General features: G+C 37.3%; 1 protein-coding gene across 7 annotated transcripts in view; it reads right to left on the bottom strand.

Moving 5' to 3' along the window:
* Fam13c (family with sequence similarity 13 member C) overlaps positions 1–15,818 on the bottom strand; it is a 116,637-nt gene extending 100,819 nt beyond the window's left edge. For 2 of the 7 annotated variants that reach the window (XM_005334324.3, XM_013362417.4), the window contains exons 1-3: positions 15,296–15,466; positions 9,077–9,133; positions 4,844–5,045 (exon numbers count right to left, since the gene is read on the bottom strand). In XM_005334324.3, coding sequence (XP_005334381.2) covers positions 4,844–5,045; positions 9,077–9,133; positions 15,296–15,357 — 321 coding nt within the window. In that variant the 5' untranslated portion in view covers positions 15,358–15,466. The other 5 variants (XM_021732477.3, XM_005334325.4, XM_040273627.2 and 2 more) reach the window with 5 other exon arrangements.
* Positions 15,819–22,563: the final 6,745 nt, after the last annotated feature.

The following is a 22,563-nucleotide window of genomic DNA, read 5'->3' as shown; positions in this document are numbered from 1 at the left end:
TTTTCTTCCTCACCAGTGAAATCTTTCAGAACATCCATACATAAACAGAAATTAAAGTAAAACATCCACACTGGAGCTGTAAAAATCATGCATGAGAAATAATGGGTCATAAATTGATAGTTAAAACAATTACCTCCCCATTATCAGAATCAATGAATTCATGCTCTCAACACCCTGCAAAAAATCAAACAATGCATAAAGAAGATCCATAATTGGAAACAGAATTTTGGAGAGATGGGAGGAATGACCTAGAATTAACTATTATCTTTCTTTTAATTCAGAGCCTACTGCAATAATAATATTCCCCATAAATAAGTATTTCATAGTTGAGTTACTTTGCTTGAAATTATTATTTTTAATTTTTTATTTCTGCAGAAACATTAACATGAAAATTTTACAATCAGACCTGGATTTCTTTCCAGCTTCTTACAGCACCTACTACAGCCAAGTAGAAGAAACCTGATGCTGATATATAACAGCCCAAACAGCTGGTCTCTCCAAGGAAGTGGATTAGCAGAAGGATCACAGTACACAGCTCACTGCAGAAAAGCTCTCTATATAGCTTCGTACTTTTTATGTTTTGCTAAAATAGCCACCAGAGGAGAGGACAGAAGGATGATGCATAGTATGATGCCAGATGGCAGGGAGTGAGGATGACAAGACTCCATCTACCAATGCTAAAAATGAATACCCTCTGGACAGTGTTAAGGTCCAATACAGGAAGTAGTTTCTGTTCATCAAATCTAATCTGTTTCAAATCAGCCTGTCAGGAATTAATATTACAACTTGCATGGCAGTCAGTATAGGACCACTTTTAATTTTTCCACAAAATACTAAAACATGTACCATGCCTTCAATCAGTTCTTCTCCTTGGAAAGAGTGTTTGCAATTTGACTAGACATTTCACTCAAGGGTAAACTGGATCAAGAATTTATGCTTAGCACAGACTCATACATCTTGTTTTAACTTCAATATATCAATGAAAACCCAGCCTTTCAGGAGACAGGTCCTTAAATGATCCTAACCCAAGCCATTCTTTTCCAAAGCTCATTGTCTACGAAAGAAACCGATAAACAAGCAGAAAGGAAAACTGATTCTGGTTCAAATAAACATTCTCCTAATCTCAAAGTTTTAACTTCTTGGAGGACATTCTTCCATTGTCTTCATGGTTCCTGGTCTTCTTTTTTTATTGTAAATATACTAAGATTTCTCATTTTAAGACATTCAAAGTGGATGCAAAACTGGAATTTTAGTCATTCACAAATGCACACAAAATCTCAGATTCTGCTACTCTACTCATGGTTCCTTCTCATAGAGGTGGGTCAAGGCCAAGATTAAAGAAAAGTTGCTCAAATTAAAATCCTAACTTGACCAACTAGAAGTGGAACTGCTCATTTTGAACTTTAAAGGTAAGAAAGGTGGGCATCAAGGCAAACTTTCAATGGCTTCCATCTGGCTTCTTCTGCCTTCCCCTACATTCTGATTGGGATCAGAATGAAGAAATACTCTCAGATCCTACATACAAATTCTGTGAAAAGAAAAACCCAGAAATCTCAATAGCTCAACACACACAATAGTGTTCTTTTTTTTTAATATTTTAAATTGTAGATGGACACAATACCTTTATTTCTGTTTATTTAGTTTTTTCATGTGGTGCCAGTGATTGAACTCAGTGCCTCATACGTGCGAGGCAAGCACTCTATCACTGAGCCACAACCCCAGCCCATACACAATAGTGTTCGTCAGTCTCAAAGAGGGTTTTACCCATCGGTTCTTTTTTTTTTTTTAATTGGTTGTTCAAAACATTAAAAAGCTCTTGACATACCATATTTCATACATTAGATTCAAGTGGGTTATGAACTTCCATTTTTACCCCAAATACAGATTGCAGAATCACGTCGGTTACACATCCACATTTTTACATAATGCCATATTAGTAACTGTTGTATTCTGCTACCTTTCCTATCCCATCGGTTCTTTACAGTTGCTCTTAGGGAATGATGATCCCACAACAATATGAGAACTCAACGTCTTAGTAGTGGCAACTAACATCAGACATGACTCACAGCTACAATTTCAACTTAGTTTCCCCCAAGTGAATCCAGCTTTACAGAAAATGATTCTCTCTACAATCTTGCATGGTAAGCCTAATGAATATAACATTTGCCCTGTAATCAAAACTCTTATGAGACAGTTCTATCAAATTTCCCTATATTTGTCCTATATTTGGTGAAACTTTACCCGATATCAGACAATTCTATAGTGTTATCAGTGATAAATATTTACTATTTAAGATGTTGACCTGTCCACAGCCTTCACTTGAATGTAGCATCAAAGCCACTGGTTTTCAACCTAGGGTACACAGCAGAAGTAAGATTCCCAGTGAAATTTAAGTGGCCTGTTATAATTCAGTTCATTCTCAAATATAGAAGCAAGCTTCATTTGTGTTTCATTCTCAAAACTACACTGTACACAAGATGTTGGTTGCATAATAGATTTTCCCAATTAAATCCTGGTTAAAAAGGAGACAGATTACCTATGGAGTTAATAAAAACACAGATGTCTAGGACCTGCACCCAACTTAATGCATCTTTTTACTTGATATTCTTGGTATAGTCTTAGGATAATTATATTTTACATTAAGGTTTTTTCCTCCAAAAAACTATATTCATCCATTTTTATAATACCAGAAATAATATTCCCTGGCTTATTTGAAAATAGCTTAGTCATTGGCTTAGTCATTATCCTTCAAGGTATTCTAATTGTGGGGGGATGATTTTATTGTTTTGCACTTCACATTATGCATTATTCTATTATGAGGTTCATCAGGCAGTTCACATTTTAAAATTATCAGTAGTAAATTAATCACAGCCATTTCAGTTTCAATCATCTATAGTTTTGTTTTCCTCCAATGCTTGCTTAAGGCTTTACTCAGTTTTAGGCCAGGTTTGTGTCTCTGACAAACAATCTCAAGCACTCCGTGGAAAAGCACCACATCCTTTAAACAATTGACAGCTCAAAGAACAGAACCTTGGATATAGACATCTTGTGACACCAGCAGACTATCAGGATTTGCAAGACTTTGTGACGAAGTAGACCGCTTCATGATACCACCAAACCCAGGTCAAGGGAAAAAAGAATCAGTTATGTTAAGACTACTCTAAGTAGTATTATTATAATGTTCTTTGTTCAATGTATTTTTAATCTTCTATTTCCTGAAAATAAGGAGTCTTATTTCAACTATCGATAGCCCACACTGCTTGTGTCAAATAAAATGAAACATTTAAAAATGATTCTGGAGTCTCACTGAACCCCAGAGTTCAAAAATTCATACCAAGTGTCCCTACTTTTTCAAAAGAGGTTGTTTGTATGCATTCAACAATAATCTTCATTTTAACCAGGATATAATTGGGAGAATTTATAATACAACCAATATTTTGACTACACAAATTATATTTGAAAATAAAGCTCAATGAATCAGAATTGGCCACTCAAATCCCATCAGAATTCCTATACAGTTTTATGTGCAAAGACTATGCCAATATGTCTCTCTCCTCTAATTTTCCTATGTATAAGCAACAGGCTGGGAATTACATACAACATTACCACCTTATTACAAACTGACACCTGTATAATTTCTGTAAGGCCAGACTACAGAATGACAAAAGGAGAGTATTCTGAGATGGCTGGTCACTCTGAAGCCCACAATGTCACAGGTGATTCCTGAAATCACTCAGAGTTAAGACACCCTTTAGAACCTGTGCCTTCCCAGCGAAACTCTAGAGAGTCAGATGGTGGGGTACATTCAGTAGCCCTCAGGGCATCAAGCTTATAACAACCCAGTGGTAGTCCATGCTCTCCTCTGCAATGGGAGTCATACAGAGAATAAAATAATCACAATACAGCTTCATGAATGCAGAGGAATTCACACTTCACTGCAAAAATAAGATGTCACAATGCCAAGGAAGAAGAGAAACAAAACTCACAAGGTACATAACAAAACTGCAAGGTCAAATAAGCTGCCCAGCAAAAGTTGTTCTAACAGGAAGATCACCTGGCACCCGTTTGCTAAATAGGATTGGATTTAAAGTTCCTACATAATTAACATATCCCACTTAAGAGTCTCCTACATTATTTTTGAGGTTAACATCTTAACAAAAGAGTAAAGCTTACATTTGTGGAACATCCATGTCCTCAAAACTATGTTAAGTGCATTATAAGTATAATCTATATGTTAGCAATATTAACTTCCTAGTAAGATAAAGCAGATTATACTTAATCTCTTTTAAAAGCATCATAAATTATGGGGAGGAACTTTTAGATTCTTAAAATCATGTTCTTTGCTATATTCTAAACAACTAGAAAAACAATTATAAAATATCAACTGATAACCAGAATCTGGTTGGAAAGATGCTGTATTCGTTCATTTAAATACTGGTTGGCTCCAAAGAACCAAATACCACCAGCACACAGAAACACACACACACATACACACCTCAGTGTTTATTCAAGGCCACTAAACTGTAGCCTAAGAACAAATGGCTCCAGAACAAGCTGGCACTTTTGATTTTGCTGACTAGAATCCCCAAGTTTGGAGCAAGAGCTATGCTGTCTTGAATGAAGAAAGGAAAAAGAGGTCTTCCCCTTCCCGGCAAAAGAGAGACTGTTCCTTTCCGTGAAAATCCAATATTTAAGAACGCTGGTGTGAAAGGGCACTAAAGCATCATTAGCCTGTCCAGAATGCACAATTTCTACTCACAAGAGCATCCAAGTGTCTCGGGTTGGCAGTGCCCTCAAACTACCCTCATCTCTGCCAAGGTACCCAGCAAAATGTTAGCCATACCTGACTTTCTCCGTGGGTCCTCCCACTCTCAGTTCTGAAGATAGACTTGGGCTTCCTGGACTTGAAGTTGCCCATGGTGGGTCGCAGTACGCAGTCCACCTGCACCGTCTGCTCTACATGCTGCGGTGCCTCACCGTGGGGCGGTGTGTGCTCCTCTACAGGAGCCCGGGCGTCTGGATAATTCTCTTTATTGTCTTCATCCCTATAAGAGGACAGTCCCAATTAAAAAGCACCAAAAATTGAAATAACGCTGTGGGACAAAAGAGACGCTGATGATATACATTCATTGCTGCTATACCAATAGGATTCCTAACAAAATTTTTAATGCAGGCTCAGGAACTGCTTAAGGATTAATTTTATGGGAACAACTTAAGAAACTTATTAACTTATTATTAACTTATTAACTTATTATTAACTTATTTCTCTACTCTCCCTTCCATTCTTTGAGTGGATACATACTTTTTATAGTTGTCACTATGTGCATACCATCATTTTAATTTTTACACTTTTAGATGCTTTCACATATATCACATTTTCTCACAATAATAATATGAAATTTTCAGGTTAGACATTGTAATCCCAAATTTATAGATTAAAATGCAGCAATCAAACAACATGCCTAATGAAAGGGCCAATTGACCCAGACCCAGGGTGGTCAGGAAGATCTCAGTTTCTCAAGCCTGTATTCTGGGTTCAAGATGGGATGCCTCCCCAGCTTACAATCATCTCCTTACAATTTTCAGAGGCATTTAAGAGTTTAATGGGACCTACTTTGATAGAAAACAAGTCACCTGGATCAAATATAAGGTAAGAGCCTGATTTTACTTAACCAGGCCATCTTAGCAAAGCCCTGAGTGGAAAGTCAAAGATCTTGGTGTTTGGATTCTATCAGTCCCAAGTCACTAAAGAACATAGGAGAGGCTGGCATTACCACCACACACTTCAGGTGCAAGGAATGGTGCTTGCATTTTTCACTCAACAAATTCAATAAAATGTTCCCCCACCCCTTCAGTTCTAATCTTCTCAGAAATACTGACATGGTAACAGTCCTATTTGAAGCCATTGGTCTTACTTAAACCTAAATGCATTTTATTTTTCATTTTGCTAAGAATCAAGCAAACACTCTGGACATAATCAAATATGGGATCAATATCATCAACCTTAACCCTCTGGAAATCACTTAGGCCAGATCATGCAATTCCTTAGGAGCAGCCACTTTCCCTGGGTGTTTTTGCCTTATGCTCTCTTATTGGAACCACCCATAAAAGAGTTTTGGTGAGATCTGGGAAGATAGTCCTCCTTGCTGAAGGACACATAAAGCCAAGAGGCAAGACGAACAAAGGGCGATTTCTATGCTCTTTGCAAAAGACACATTTTCACAAATAAAAGAAAGATTAAATTCACTAAGATAATCTCAGGGGAGAATGAACTTCCATTAGTCTCTGGAAAAGACCAAAGCCAAGATTGGGAGAGATCATCAGTAATAGAGGCCTTGTGCAGTGGGCAAAGGGTAGAAATTAAACAATGTAGAACAGTTAAGCTTAAGTCTCAGGACAAACTTCCTGCTCCCTGATAAAAGAGAACTCAACAAGTGAAATAATTCTTCATTGTCAGTAACTGAAAAAAAAATCAATGCCAATGACACTGATCTTAAGATAATTCACAATTATTTTTTTTTTCCCCAGGATACAGCTTAGGGATAGAGAGATTACCTAGCATTCAAAAATGCCCTGAAAAAAAAAAAAAAACTAAGTCACTAATGAGTTTAGAAATTAATATCAAACCATGAATTGGAAATCATACTAGTTTATTTGAAGTGAATTTTTTTTCCCACAAGGAAATATGGAATAATACTCATCTACTTTATGTTCCTGTGGGAGAAAGAAAAGTTTACAATTAACTTAATGGTCCTAATTCAAGTAGAATTCCAGAACACTCAGGAATAAGAGGGGGAAAAAAGGAGTTTTTTCAAATCTAAAATGACTTTGATAGACTCATTCCCCCAAAATGCCTGAAGTTTGTTTTACATCATATTTCCAAGTTGCCCAATATTTATAAATGTGATCATATATTAACTTTGAAGGGAAAGAAAGGGGGAAATGAGCAAGGCATCTTTCACCTCTATACACATTTAAGACCTGATTATAAAAGTCATCTCCAGAAATATACCTTTTACATGTTATTTATTGGTTCCTTGGGATTCCCAAAACAGAAAAGGACACATTATGTATTTTATGCCACTACTCATTGGAATAAATCCTAACTGACAAGGAACATGGTGTCCAGAAAAGGGTAAGAGTTCGAAAGATCTTTCCATTTAGTTGCATGGTCTGGGCCACATCACTTCAGCTCTACAATCCTCATACAATAAAATGGACATCATCTCTACCTTGCAGCATTGTATGATCTCTGTAAAATGCCTACCACAGAGAGCTGGCTCCAGGCCACAACCTAATAAATGAAAGCTATTGTGTCTCTCAGGCAGGGCCTTGGCCAAGTGATTATTTGCCCACACTCACACATTCATGTTCTTTTTAGTTTCCTCAATACTTCAAAACATAAATTCCAAACTCCTTAGTAGGGCATACAAACCCTATGCAATCTGATCTTTGCTTAAGTCTAAAGCTTCATTTCTTTCACCCCTTGCATTTTTACCCCAACTTCTCAGAGTTCCTAGTACCCAGAATTGCTAGTTATTCCCCCAACTCCAATATTCTCTTTGCCCACTGTTGGCTTTCCATTAAGCTGCTCCCTCTGCTTGGTGGTATCAAATTTTTTTTGTGGCTTTAGATACACATACACACACACACACACACACACACACACACACACACACACACACAAAGTATTTTACCATGTGTAATTTTCTTTAGGAATCTATCCCATAATTCTGTCTGGGCTATTTGGTTCTTGTTATGGTTTGCTTGTACAAATCCTGTGTTAATATAGGAGGTGAAATGATAAGATTATGAGAGTTGTAATCTAAGGAGAGTTTATACTTTGTCTGTGACTCCTAGTATTCTCTCTGCTTCCTGGCTGACATGAGGGAGCACCTTCCCTCCCCCAGGCCTTCTTACCATGGTGTTCTTATCACCTCATGGACCGAGTCCTCTGAAACCCTGAGGGGAAAATAAACTTTTGCTCCCCTAAGTTGTTCTTGTCAGATATTTTTAGTCTCAGAAATAAAAAGCTGACTAATACAGTCCTAGGTGAATCCTGTACTTACCTCTAATATATTAACACTTTAATGCTTCATCTGTGTTCTTGCCTATCTTCTTTAGCCAACCAAATTCTGCTACAGGAATTAGGATTGGTTTGACTTTATCCCAAATATTGACTCATTTCTGACATACAAAATAGTCCCTCAACAAATGTTGTTATGCAATAACTGAACTGTAGAATTTGACAGATTTGGGTCCAAATTCTGTCTCAGAGTGTCATGTTATTTGTATGAGCTATAATCCCTCTGAGCCTCAGTTTTACCATCTACAGGATGAAGAAGAAAACATCAGTTTTCTTTCAGTTGTTTAGGTTAAATAAGAAAATGTTCGTGAAAGTACTCAAAACAAAGTAAATGTTGAAGAAATAGCAGACCATAAACATTTTGCTGTTGTACCATGATCCCCTTATTGGCCAAGAACATGTCCCAAATAACATGTTTGGTGAATAATCTAGAACTTCTTCCTAAGAGTACACCATAGGTTCCTTGAGATAGGCTAATCAATGTTCAATAGGCATTTATTGAGTATTTCCCAAATAGATATAATTGTCCTAAGTACAAGGTGGGTATACAAAAGTATCTAAGACAAAACTTCCCTTAAGAGCTAAAAAAGCTAAAAAACAAAACAAAACAAAACAAAAAAGTTAAAAATGTAGCCGGGCATAATGGTGCATGCTTGTAATCCCAATGGCTTAAAAGATTGAGCCAGGAGGATTACAAATTCAAAGCAAGCCTCAGTAATTTAGGGAGGCCCTAAGCAACTTAGTGAGACATTGTCTCAGAACAAAAAATTTTAAAAATGGTTGGGGATATGGCCTCAGTAGTTAAGCACCTGTGGATTCAATCCCCAGTACCAAAACAAATAAAAAGCAAATAAACAAAACCCCTGAAAATCAAGAATAAGAGATGAAAACAAATAATTTGAGTATAAAGAAGAGACCAGAATAAAGAGACACCAGACCTAGATGGTTTCTGATTCTCACAAATAAGAATCAAGCAACCATGGTCCATACCTGAAACTGGAACAGTCAGTCTGATCTTCATGTAAAGAGACTATGTCTTCGTCACACCTAAACAAAGTGGGGAGAAAAACATGTCAGATCCAACTGTCCACTATGGCAGTAGCAGCAATGATCTAGAATTATATCAAGATTAACAAATTACAAAATGCAACAATCCTCAAAAATCTCTCCCAAACCAACTGAGCCCTAACATGTCATTGGGTAATGATGCCTGTGTTGTCACAGTGTCACTACTAGTGTTGTCACGGCATGTAAGCGTAAAAGCTCAGAATCAGATATGACTTTTCTTTTTGCCTCCATGCTAACAGACATTACCTGAGATAATAAGATCTTACCAAGGACATACATGTTCATAGCACAAGGACTTCAGGAACCATGATGAGTGGATGGTGGTTAACTCAAAAGAGATTCCACCTCATACCTCTTAGCATTTTCTCTGCATCAAGTAGTCTCAAACCATGCTTGCTCCCATTGGCCTCAGACTTTCTTGATCTTGTGAAAAGCTCTGGCTCTTTCATACTGAAAAATCTCCAGTGCTTCATACTGCCTAGGGAAATCTGGAGTAAGACCATTCTCTGACTCTAGGGTAGAAAGGAGTCTGTGTTCCTACTCTCAGACATTCTCACCTTGCCTCACCCCATCCTGGAATGCAGTTTTCATCTTCAATTGTTATTCATTCTTCACTGCCCAAGTCAGGTCTCCACCAGCTCTGAGAAACTTCCCAGCCAAGTTCACACACCTGCCATGTTCTTACTTTAACCTTGACAGTGTTTACTCTTCATTCTCAGGTAACAAACCTTTTCTGGCTTCACACTCCTATGTAATCCTTTCCAGTTCTGAGATTTAATGGCTTATTCATTCAAGAGAAGAAATAACTATAATTTCTTTTTTCTAGATATGCTGATATAGTGCTATTTCAGAGTTGACACTCAAAAACTCCTTGAATTAAAACATTATTTCCGTTCCTTCAGCAAGTCTAGTTCCTGAAATGCTTTAACAAATATTAATTGAACATTAACTGAGCCCAAGTGCTGAATTAGGCATTGTAACTGTGCTTCTAAAACTTTCTGGGGTTCAGGACTGACCAACTTTTTGTTTGTTTGTTTGTTTTATATAATGCATCCCCTTTGTACAAATACTTTGATAAGGATGTCACAGCAATGTCAAACTTCTACTAAAATCATTAAATGTTTACTCCCTATTTTCTGTTCTTCTCTCATACAGGTTACAATTTGGATACCCACATTTTGAGAAACATTGCTTCTAAAGGATGCAAAATTTTGAAAAGATTTGGTCCCTGCACTGAAGAATTTGGAGAATAATGAGTAGAAAAAAATAAATAGGTAAATGAATACCTATTATGCATATAAAGATGATCATATTTATAGTACTTGTACTATATTAAATAGGTTTAAAATTTTAAATACTCTTAACTTGCAATGGTATATAAATAACCCACAAAATGAGTTAATAAAAGTTTCAGTTAGCTTTCCTTATAATCTTTTTTAAATTATGGCTTTTGTAGTGAGTTAAATAAACAAAGCCACCTACAGACTCTAACCCTCTTTACCTGCTGAAATAGTTTGTTCCCTCTATAAAAAAAACAAAAACAAAAACCTAAACACTCCTTTTAACCAAATGATCTAAACTGTCTTGCCTTCTCCTGGCTTTGACCACCAATAATCCATTCTTCCATCTCACAGAAAACAATGTGAAATTCACAAGTATTGTTTTGTTCTACTCCATTAGCAGCAATCACCTACCAGATCAACTGTGCTTTATAATGTGAATAATAATGCTTTCCAATAGCAAAGTGCAAAATCTATGAAGAATAGGCATCTAGAATTGCTGCCTCTAAGACTCAATCTGAGATTAACCCTGGAGCTCAACAATACCAATTGTTTGGGGATTTGGCAACAACTTATTTTTTCCCTCATTTGATTTATTAATCTTTCTCCTCAAATATAATCAGTTAAAAATGGAAACTGAGCACCAGAACATACAAAATTGCAGAAGCTTTCTGAAACATGAGTCTGGACCAAATTAGTGTATCCAAATTTAATACAGAGTGAATAACTCCATTTGCCATTCAAAGAAACACAACTCTAAGACTCATAGTTTAGTAATTGATGTAGACCTCCCTACCAGAATACAGAGCACAGGTACACAAACCCTTTGAGTTCTATGGAGTTTCTGGTTACTTTAATAAAGACCATCTGCTTCCATTAATTTAGCAACTCCTTTCTATTCTTGCTCAGGGGTACATTGCAAATGTATAGTACTGATCCATTTATAAAATCATATTCCACAGTGAGAACCAATACCCACATATCCTCGTTCCTGGAAAAAAAATAAACTCAAACCAAGAGATCAACTGATTTGGGGCACGGCATTCTCTTCCTACCTTACAGCCCTACACAGGAATTTTAAGCCCAATCCTTTGCACGATCTTTCTCAGATATTCAATACGGAATATGTTGTAATGAAGTGTTTTTCAAATTGTATGTTGTGACCTGTTAGTGAATTGTAAAATTACACAGCAGCTACCAGCACGTTTTTTTTTTTTTTTGTTTGGGTTGTAAGATGCAGTAGAAAATGTTAGTACAGTGTTAATTATTGACTCGCTGAACTTATTTAAGTTACATATATGTGCATTGGATTAACATATAGCATGTTTTTCTTAGGGTTGTTCATAGTAAAAAAAAAAAAAAAATGTGAGTCGGGTTTAATGATGCCTGCCTGTAATCCTAGTGATTCAGGGTACTAAGGAGGATGATCACAAATTCGAGGTCAGCCTAGGCAACTTGGTGAGACCTTGTCTCAAAATAAAAATAAAAAGAATTGGAGATGTAGCTCAGTGGTAAATGTACATGGTAATTCACATCTTACCTGCGTCTTTACACTATCTCAATTCAACCTGACCATGCTATAAGGTAGAAATTACCATCACTCACAGGGTTTTATTGCCTAGGATTCCAAGGCCTAGAGCAATGGAGCCAGGGTTGTTTCTTCTCTGCCCACACAAAGTCCACAAGGCAGGAGTCAAAACGCCTCCTTAGTCTGTATTCCCAGAGGCTCATGAGAGAGAGAGAAGGACATTTCTTAGAATAATGTAGTGAAGAAGTGTCCATGAAAAGTACTTTTTTCTGACTAAACAGGAAGAAAAGATTGGCTGGTAGATGAAATGTAGTTGCGTTAGAAAGGGATTTCCATTCACCCTATAGTACCTGTGTGCCCCAACAAAACAGCTGACACCAGCTTCCCCTGCCCCATCATCTCTACTCCACTACAACTCTCTTAAGAATGGGCCTAGAAATGCAGAATTTAAGCCAGATTACCCACCTGCTTAACTAGTAAGCTTCTAAAAAGTTATCGCCTAAAGATTTCCAAAATCCAGACCAGTACTGGGCTGATTCCAACACAACCACCCACCCATTCTGAGTTCCCTGTGGAGATAAAGCCTGGGAGTCTATATTGTCTATAAACTCCAATCTTGTTTCCCAGTATATAGTGATGATCAGTAGGTTTTGAGAATCAATGCTTTGAATGATAACCAGTCAGAATAATTGCAAGCCAGGCCAGGCTTCATTTCAAATACATAGTTAGCCAGGACAACATAGGAAATTGACCATGGAAAAATAATAGACAGAAAGATGCTGCAGATACAGAAGAAAAGGCCAAGGCCATTCTGATAGTAAAAGAAGCTGGACAAAAAAAGAAATTGAAATTGGTTCAGAGCCACATAGACAATGCTAGGACTAGGAAAAAACAAGAAGAGAAAAAAATCTGTCCTTGTGTCCTTCCCAATTCCGCTTCTTTTTTTTTTTTTAAAGTAATACTTCACTTTATTTTTCAAGAACTATAAGTCCCCGTGAATAGAATTTATGCACCTGTTAGGTGCCACATGACCTTTCAATTCCGCTTCTGTTTGACTTTAATGAGATCTTCAACTGGCCAAGTGAAACACTTTCAGAATATCTGATAAAATAACTCATATTAAAATTTTAATGACAACTTGAATCCACCTTCCAGGAGCATAGACTTATATTTCCATTCACTACTAGAATCCTTAATCTCAAAGAACTCATCTCCAGGTACAATTTCAGGGGGTTTGAGTTAAGAAGAAAGTAGGAATAGAATGGGGACAGGAGGAAGAGGAACTTTTCTTGTCTCTTGGGTATGCTAGAAGGGAGGAAGGGGCCTCCCCAATGCAAGACCTCAAGGGAACATTCACTGAGCACCTGCTATGTCTGTGTCTCAGGATAGTGCATCCTAGTCCTTCTAGCTAAGGGAGCATTCCCAGAGAAGGAAGGAACATGGTTCAGATTATTGAGGCAGGTGGCGGGAGTTATGTTGGACAATGACTAGTTTTAAATGACCCTAGTCCAGGCTGTGTTATACCTATGAAGCTTTTGGTATGTTTCCAAATATGTTTCTTAGATTCTTATATTAGCCAGATGGCTTCCCAATTATCACTCAGAGCCTTTTAAAATAAATCATTCTCACTTCTCTGAAAGTAACAACATGATCTTATGCAATCAGTACTCCTTGGGGAGTATCCAAAAACAAGGCACCACACTCTCTCCAGCATTTAACCATAGAACCTTTACCAAAATTTAGAAGAAGAAGAAGAAAAAAAAAAAAGCATGTGAAATATGGAACTAAGAGTTTCCATTTTGAAGTTGTTAGGCCTGTGACTGATTCCAGGGATTTAGTCACACAGACTTCCTGAGAATCACGTTCTGAAAAGCTCTTGGTGCTTAGAAGCACAGCAAAGGGAGGAGAGCAGTACCTGTGCACCTGAACCAGAATGTCAAGAGCTCATCTTCACCCTGCAAATTTTGTCATACATCTCTCCCTTTATCCATGCTTTTAGAAAAGTGAAGTGGAGCACAGGTTACTAAGAAATCTCATTAACAGGAGCATCTTCTAAAGTCAACCCTGACTTATTTTTTCCCCCTAAAGTGACTACTTAAGTGAGCTCAAAGCTGGACACTAAGAGAATCGCAATCCAAATACAGAGAAATTATATAGTAGTAGTAGTAATAGTAGTAGTAGTAATAATAATAATAATAATAATAATGGAAATAGAGGGCATAGGAAGCACTGTAGAATCTTACCTCTCTATCACCAAGTCACCGTGACAGTGGTGGGACCTGAAACTCAAACGATGTTCATTTCTACATTTATTTGCTTTTTTGAAAACTTTGGTAAACATCGCCCAAGTTAGTTGGGGTTTCTGTGTCAAACTCCTAAAATATTTTTAAATAACATTTAAGAATACAACTTTATGCTTGTCTTGTTCCTAAAAAGCTGCTAGGAGCCACTTCTAACAAAAGGTCCCAGAAGTTAACAACATAAATTAGCCTAGAGAAATATTGCAAAATGATGTGCATATATATAGTTTGTACACATATGTCTATATAAATTACATACAGTATTAGCAAAATAAGCTATCTATTAATTTTTTACTTGAAGAGTATAATATTGGGCAAACATTAAGGAAGGGATGACAAGACTTAAAACGATGAACTATAAATATCTAATTAAAAAATACTGTGCCTGCTGGACTTGAGTAAAACACTGTACTCCTTCATCCCATGTTTAAATAATGTTAGTTGCCCTAGTCAACAGCTTTCACCATAGGACCAGATAACTCATTTCTCCTATAGCCACATCTCTGAGGTCAGAAGACAAAAACGACAAACAGCATGCAAGAAAAGTTTACTCCACTGTGTCTTAAAAATCTGTAGACAAGAGAGAACAAGGGTAAGTTTAGTCTGTTTATCGCATGCTGGAAATTAAACTCAAAGTCATTTCGCATCCATCTCCTATTTGTGGTACATGTACACAGCTTGCACTGCATGAAACTGACACTAATGTTGGCAAAATACAACCAAGCTCCCTTTCTGACATGTCAGATAGATTTTTTTAAAAAATTCGAGCTCCAAGAACTCATCTTGGAGCCTGGAGCTCCTGCAAGCCATCAGCTGGTTTTAATATCTCTCCTGCAGCTGCTAAAATGCTAATTTCAACCTGTAAAGATTTCTGGGCCCCATCAGTCAGCATGTCTGGCGATCTTCACAGTCCCAGATTACAGGAGACAATGCATCTAATAGGAAGAGGGGTTGGGGACGGTGAATACCTTCATGATAGTTGCTTCCAGAGAAAGGCATGCAAGTCTAATTTTTAATGGTAAGAATCACTTACTCTGTTACAGCGGTGCTGCTGAAGGAATTATCCTGAAGGCTGAAACAGAAACAAGAAAACATGAGCCAAATCCGGCGGGGGAGCCGTCTCCCTGATTGCTCTCCGGGAGTTAGAGCACATACACAAACATGGCATTGCAAGGCAAGTCTCAGGGCTTGCCCGACACGCTCGCTCTACCTTGGGCTGCTGTCTGCACATGCTCGTAACGACACCCCCAGCAGGGGCCCAGCCGCACGAGCGAACCACAAAGCCTGGCAGCCGGCAGGGCTGCGGGGGACAGAGCCGGGCGGGGCGCGCCGGTGGCCCAGACCCCAAGATCCAGCAAAGAGCACCTGGAGAGTTACCCCCACGACCCCAACCTAGCCAGGCTCGGCGCCTCGTTGAATTCACTGCTTTCCAGACCCACCAATCGGAGCGGGGGGGGGGGGGCTGTCAGTCGACTACCCCACGGTTTGTGCCTAGGTGCTGAAATACCCGGGAGACTCGCTTTCTTCCAGACGTCTCCTACCAGTTTTACTGAGCTACCTCCCCCACCCCCACCCCACCCTCCAGGGATGGAGGCTTGCAAAGATTCACCCAACGTTCAGAAAAAGCTGGGAGGGAACGGGAAGGGGGAGAGAGACATTGCTGGCAGGTTTTGTTTTATTTTTATTACGAGTTGGTTTTTATTGCCTAGGAAAAAAGAAGAGCCTAGGAAGGAGAGCTGCCGGCATCACGCCCGAGCTGTCTGTGCTCGGTTATTTCAGTCCCAAAGAGGAAGCGCCCAGCCCTGGACGACCAAGCTGTGAATGAGCCCACGCAGGGCGAGCGGCGAATTTATTCCAGGCATTAGCTAGTGACTAGGACACGGTGCAAGGGGTGGGGCTTGCTGTGCCTGCCTAAGCTCCTCGGCCTAGCACCTATACAAAAGGCTGGAGATAACCGAATCCACAAAGGCTGTTCTCTTGAATAAAAGCAACCCTGTTGGGGGAAGGGAAGACAGTTCCCACTTGCTTCAGCCCATGGGGGTATTTGTTCTGCCTTCTTTCCATTGTTCATTTCTCCTCCCATGTTGACCTTGATATGGAATGAAACACTCACACGTGATAGATGCTTATTTGAATTTTAAAATAAAAAGATCCTCATCCCTCTTTTTTAATATCTTCACTACTGAAAGCAGTTGAGATGGTGGTTTTTAGTCCAAATATCCAACCTAATGAGTTCAATTACAATAGCAACAAGAAAAACTCAGATTTAAACATTTTTTTTTATAATTAGAAAGATTACCCAAAACTTGGAAATAAGGAACATGATTTCCATTGTTACACCAAGACATTGTTTAACAAGTCCAGCCTGGGACTAGTTGATTCTCTAGGAAAACACTTGTTTTTGACTTTGCAACTAGTTACTAATTATATCCCAGCCAAGGTAAGGTAAGTCACATGTTAACTTGCACATTTTGTTGAGCCTATCCACCAATTTAAAAAAAAAAAAAAAAGATAATGTCAACGTTTAATGTTTTATTGCACTGCAGGATTTAAACAATTTTGCACCTAACTAACATTCTTTATAAATGCCTACAAATATTCGGATCTTTAAAATGGTTTTGGAAGCAGCTTCACCATACTATGGTTTTCCTCATTGATATATAAGTAGATCTCTGGTACATGCCTACATTTTTGTAAGAGTCTGTTTGTAACTTTTAAAAGTTTATACTTTGAAAAAAATAAAAATTAATTTTTTAAAGAAAATCAGGTTTAAATAGTTTTTTTGCAATCTTCCTTTTCTCCAAATATTCTTTAAATCTATTGCATAAGAGCCTAGTGTGTTTTTTTTTTAACTTGAATTCTATGGATTAAATTAGAATACATTCCCTTGAATGTATAAGTATATTGTGCATATTTGTTCTTAAACTACCTACAGTGGTTTACTTAAATGAGCTAGGTTCAAGAGTGACAGATACAGCCTCTTCACTGAATTCAAAACAAATTGAGTTCTGTTCTGTTTATTGAAACTGATGAATGTAAGTCTTATTCCAGCCTTCTTGTTTCCACAGATTCAAGAAGTTGTCAGTTTCCAGAAAGCCCTTTTACTCATTAGCTGTCATACTGCTTCCAACTGTTCCTGTATGGAGAAGGAGCATACTTTTCTCATGTAAACGATCCCCATAATCCATTTGGACAAGTATATAAAATAATGGAGACATTTTGGAAATGAAATGAAATAACAAATGTATTCCATAAAGGCAAGTGTTAAATAAAGACCACAAAAAAGAAATGAGAATTCTCAGAAACTCATGAATAGAAGGAACCAAAATTAAGTTTTAAGTACTATTCATCTACAATGAAAACAATTGGTTGGTATAGTATATTATGGTTAAAAACTAAAAATGTCCCAGAATACCCTGTCATTTGGCAGTTTGTAAGAAACCATTTTAATTTCTACTACTCACCCAATTCTTATATTTATTTTTATCTTAAGTCAATTTTAAAACTGTCTTTATAATGTCTTTTCAAGTGCATTAAAAAAAAGATTTGTACTGCTCAATATAGGACAGTACTAATGAATATCACACAGCATAAGGTTATTTTTGAGACCCTTCGCTTATCTAAATAATAATGTTTTGGAATGTTCAAAAGGAGAAGCAGAAAAATGAATATAGAAATTTGTGAAGAAGTAAGTTCTGGACTAGTATTTCCCAAAGTGGCAATGGCATTCTAGTCTCCCAAATGGTTCAGGTTTTTTTTTTTTTAAGTTACATGGTCAAAAATAAGTTTTTGAAAGGAGACATGTTATAAATTCACAAAGTATGCTTGGCAGAAAAGAAAAGCATTTCATCTATTTTAAACCGGTGCTTTTCAAATTCATTGAAAAGTAAAATAATATTTTGCTTAAACATACCAGTTAACATCATATATAACTGAGAACTTTGAGAAAACAGTTCCTGCATATATCAGGGGGGAAAAATAATGAATAACAAACGATGCTACATGTTTATCTTTATTCCATAGTAATTTTATTATAAAGTTTCGAGTATAGGTATATATCATATACATGTATATATGTATAAAATACATAGTGTAGGTATTACATGTACAAATTTATTTTAGACAAGATAAGTGAATACAAGAGAAATAGAGATGCCAGTTTTGAATACGATTAACTCACATGCCAAAATTTTCGATGTTTTAATTTTTCTGTCAATGCTCATAAAACCAACATCTAGCCAGGTGTGGTGACACCACCTATAATCCCAGCAGCTTGAGAGGCTGAGGCAGGAGGATTACAAGTTCAAAGCCAGCCTTGGCAACTTAGTGAGACTGTCTCAAAGTAAAAAAAAAATAAAATAAAAAGGGCTGAAGATGTGGCTCGGTCATTAAGTGTCCCTGAGTTCAATTCTTGGTACAAAAACAACAACAAAAACCCAAACAAACGAAACCCATATCTGAATTTCAGATTTAATAGCAATAGTTTCTTTATTATAATTGGAAAATTTTAAATTCCTATATATTAACCTAGCCATATGCAAAATGTATGACAATAGGCTAGTGATCAAAAAAGAAATTCCAAAGTTGCTAGAGCTCTAAACACTAGCAACTTGAGTTGAGTACAACAGGAGCTTAAATTTGAAAACCACTATGTGCCTCAATCTTCTGATCTGTAAAACAGAGATGATAATTGCCTTCTTGTAGGTTTTTACAAAGCTTATGGCATTCTTGGAAAAGAAAAAAATAACAGCTGATTAATGCTAGCTTCATCATCATTATTCTCTTTGTTATTATTACAACAAATAGTATATAAACAAAGTTTGAGAAGATGAAAAAACCTGCTGTGCTTCAGTAGTAGACTTATAGATGCTATTTTCTTTTTACTTCCTGTGATGGCACAGTCTTTCCATAGCTTTTTTTTTCTTTTTTTAATTTTTAAGAGTCATAAAACTTAAAACTTTATTAAATGAGCTTACTCAGAATGGCTTTATGCTCACTTTATGACTCTTCAATTTAAAATACTTGCACATCCCTGGAGGAACAGACAATTCTGAGAAATCACTTTCTGCAAGATGCTGGGGCAAGGAGCCAGAACCTTCACAATGACAGGAAGTCAACAGAGGCCTGCTCTATTGGCCTGGACATAGTGACTTGTAGCTTCCTGCCAGTACCCTCGGGAATGACCAGGCCTCCCTGTGAAAAAGAGGACTCTTGCTTGAAACAATAATTTTCCATTTAAAAAAAAAATCAAAACTCTCCTTGATTCCCTGTCCTCTAATCTTTTCCTCTGCCAACCCCAATACCCTACACCCTAAAAAAAGGGGCCTCATTATCTGAGTAGTCAATATTTGAACTTCTGAGAAGTCAAAGGTGCCCACAGAAGCAAAGTCTTGATACCAATACACACACACACACACACACACACACACACACACACACACACACACTGGGAACAGACTGTTTATAGTGTTGGTCTCCATTCAAACATTCTTCCCTAATTAATGCTAGGGTATGTCAAGTCCACCTTTTTGTCTGCCAATCTCTCTCTGGCTCATCTGAAAATAAAATATAGATACCATGTAAATTGATTACTAAGTGAAATTTCAATTTTTACAAAGATTTGGAAACACATGAAAATGATATTTGTGAACAGCTTGAATCACATTCAAAACTAATTACAAGGAAGGTTTTGGTGATAGCAACCAAAGAGTAAAAAAATTGACAAAGCTGGTGACATATCAATTCAGAAAGGGATGCATCAAATATAAAAGAATGAAGAGTGGTCTTTGGAAAAATTTATGAAAGGCTTCATTAATTTTGCAAATGTTACCTTTTTACAGTTATGCAATGGTTATCACAGGTAAGGTGAAGTTTATCATTTTGAGTTATTAATTTTTTCTGAAAAATTATTTATAACTCCAGTAATGGACAAGATTTCTTCACCATTGTTTCTAAGAATTATCTTAATATGTCAATTATATCCAGAATGTAAAAAAAGAATAGTTTTAGGTCTGGGGATGTGGCTTAAGCGGTAATGCACTGGCCTGGCATGCCTGGGGCACTGGGTTTGATCCTCAGCATCACATAAAATAATATAAAGATGTTGTGTCCACCGAAAACTAAAAAATAATATTGAAAAATTCCCTCTTTCTCTCTCTCTCTCTCTCTCTCTCTCTCTCTCTCTCTCTCTCTCTCTCTCTCTCTCTCTCTCTCCCCCCTCTCTCTTAAAAAAATAATATTTTTATAATACTTTTATAATTTATTTTTTGCTTGCCATGGCCTAGCAGCCCTGAGTGCTCCTCCAAGGGACAACTGAACTATTCTTTAGCCACACTGGTGCCCCTGCTATTAGAACAACAGGTGAACCTCATCCTGCCCTAGACTTTTGCACCTATCATTTCCTTTGCCGGGAGCATCAGCTGAAATATGCTAAAATGTGCTTCCTCAAGGAGAGCTTACCAACCACCCTTCCTAAATTAGTATTGTCTATGACTCTTTCTGTTTTATTTTCTTCACAGAACCTGTAACTATCTTGCATTTAATATTCATTTGTCTAATTGTTTTGTAATTGCCTCCCCCGGTGGGAACAAAGACTATTGGATCTTATTTACTACTATTTCTCCAGGGCCCAAAGTAGTATCTACTATGGTAGCTAGCCAATAAATTCTTATGGAATGAAATTAATGAATACTTCTATTTTTTTTCAAGATAAAGCTCCATTGAACTCCCTACTTTTTTCCTACTTAGTATGAAGGTATAGCCTCTGTTTTAAGAGATTCAAATTTAAGTAGGATTTTCCATGATAAGTTATCTTCAGGTGATGAGACTCTCCTCTATCAGACATTCCTTCCTTCACTTTGCAAGGATGACAAACTGCTTTCTTTCTGTAATGCACCCAGTTGCTGGTGGTACTGGCTGTCCAGATCATTGTTCTGAAATGTGGTCCCACTCTACCCAGCAGAACTCTGGGATTGTTTACTCAGCAGTGTTTGCTATGGGAGCAGGATATGGGCATAATAGTGGAGGTGTCAACCTAGAAAACTATTAAAATAAAAATTTTTTATTTTTAACATCTTAGCTTGAATTAATTTTTAGATAACCAAATACATTCCAACTATTGATGTGGAGACTCAGAAATTATCTGGTCTTATTCTTTTGTTGTTGTTGTTGTTGTTTGTTTGTTTCTTCTTGTTCTTGTTTTTGGTGCTAGGAATTGAATCCAGGGGTGCTTAACCATTGAGCCACATCCCCAACCCTTTTATATATTTATTTTAAGACAGGGTCTTGCTGAGTTGCTTAGGGCATCACTAAACTGCTGAAGCTAGCTTTGAACTTATGATGCTCCTCCTGCCTCAGCCTCCTGTGCTATGGGGATTATAGGCGTGCACCATTGCACCTCAATTTTTTTTTAATACCTAAACTTCCAGAACAATCTCCAACTCCTGCTTAAAATCATCAGGGCCCAGAAATTCATACTTACAAAGCTCCTTTATTAGATCCTCCAGTTCTTGAAGGAAGAAATAATTCACTTGAGTCCTCCTTTGCTCCTTTTAACTTCTGCCATGGCTGAATTACCTTCAGAATTAATCTACTTCATCTTTTCATCTCCCAGCCCCAAGTTTCTTCAGTAAAACCCCATATGACATGACAGAATCTTTCAGCATCTTACGTGGTACCGGATGAAGTGCAACTATATCCTCTTGAAGGGTAGCCCCCACACTGGACATATAACTCCAAGTGTGGTCTGTTTAGTGAAGAGTGAAATGCAACGTGTGCCTCCTTCTCCTTGATAATGTACCCTTGCGTGAGGCCTAAGATCTCCAAGAGTGGTTTTGGCAGTTACATCATACTTCAGACTCACATGATTGAAGACACCAGAACTGTATCTGTGCCATTCAGGAGAGCAATTGGTTTGTTGAACGTAAGTACCATCTTTGTGTCTATTCCATGAAGTTCTATATTGTTTGAACTGACATTTTGTACCCTTAACTTCAACCTTCCAAGTCATAGAGGATATAGATTTTAGCAAAAATTACAGTGTCTATCCCTTCCAGTTTTATATAATCAGTTCTCTGTGGACACAGTCCTTCCAAAAATTTATAGCATGTAATTAATACATTTTTATTCAATTCATGTTTTCTTTCATAAATTAGGGGAAATTATTGAGTAATAACTTAGTATATTAAAATTTAAACTGTTGATGTTATTTCTTTAAAGGTAGTAGGTGAAAGGAGAAGAAATGAGAAATGGGGCTTACTTAGACCTAGTATTTGAGGTGCTGCTAGGGTGAGAGAAAGCCAA

This window comes from Ictidomys tridecemlineatus, chromosome 1, assembly GCF_052094955.1.
Source record: "Ictidomys tridecemlineatus isolate mIctTri1 chromosome 1, mIctTri1.hap1, whole genome shotgun sequence".
NCBI classification, from domain to species: Eukaryota; Metazoa; Chordata; class Mammalia; order Rodentia; family Sciuridae; genus Ictidomys; species Ictidomys tridecemlineatus.
Note: the sequence above shows the minus strand (reverse complement) of the source record. Positions and strands in the feature narration are given on the sequence as shown.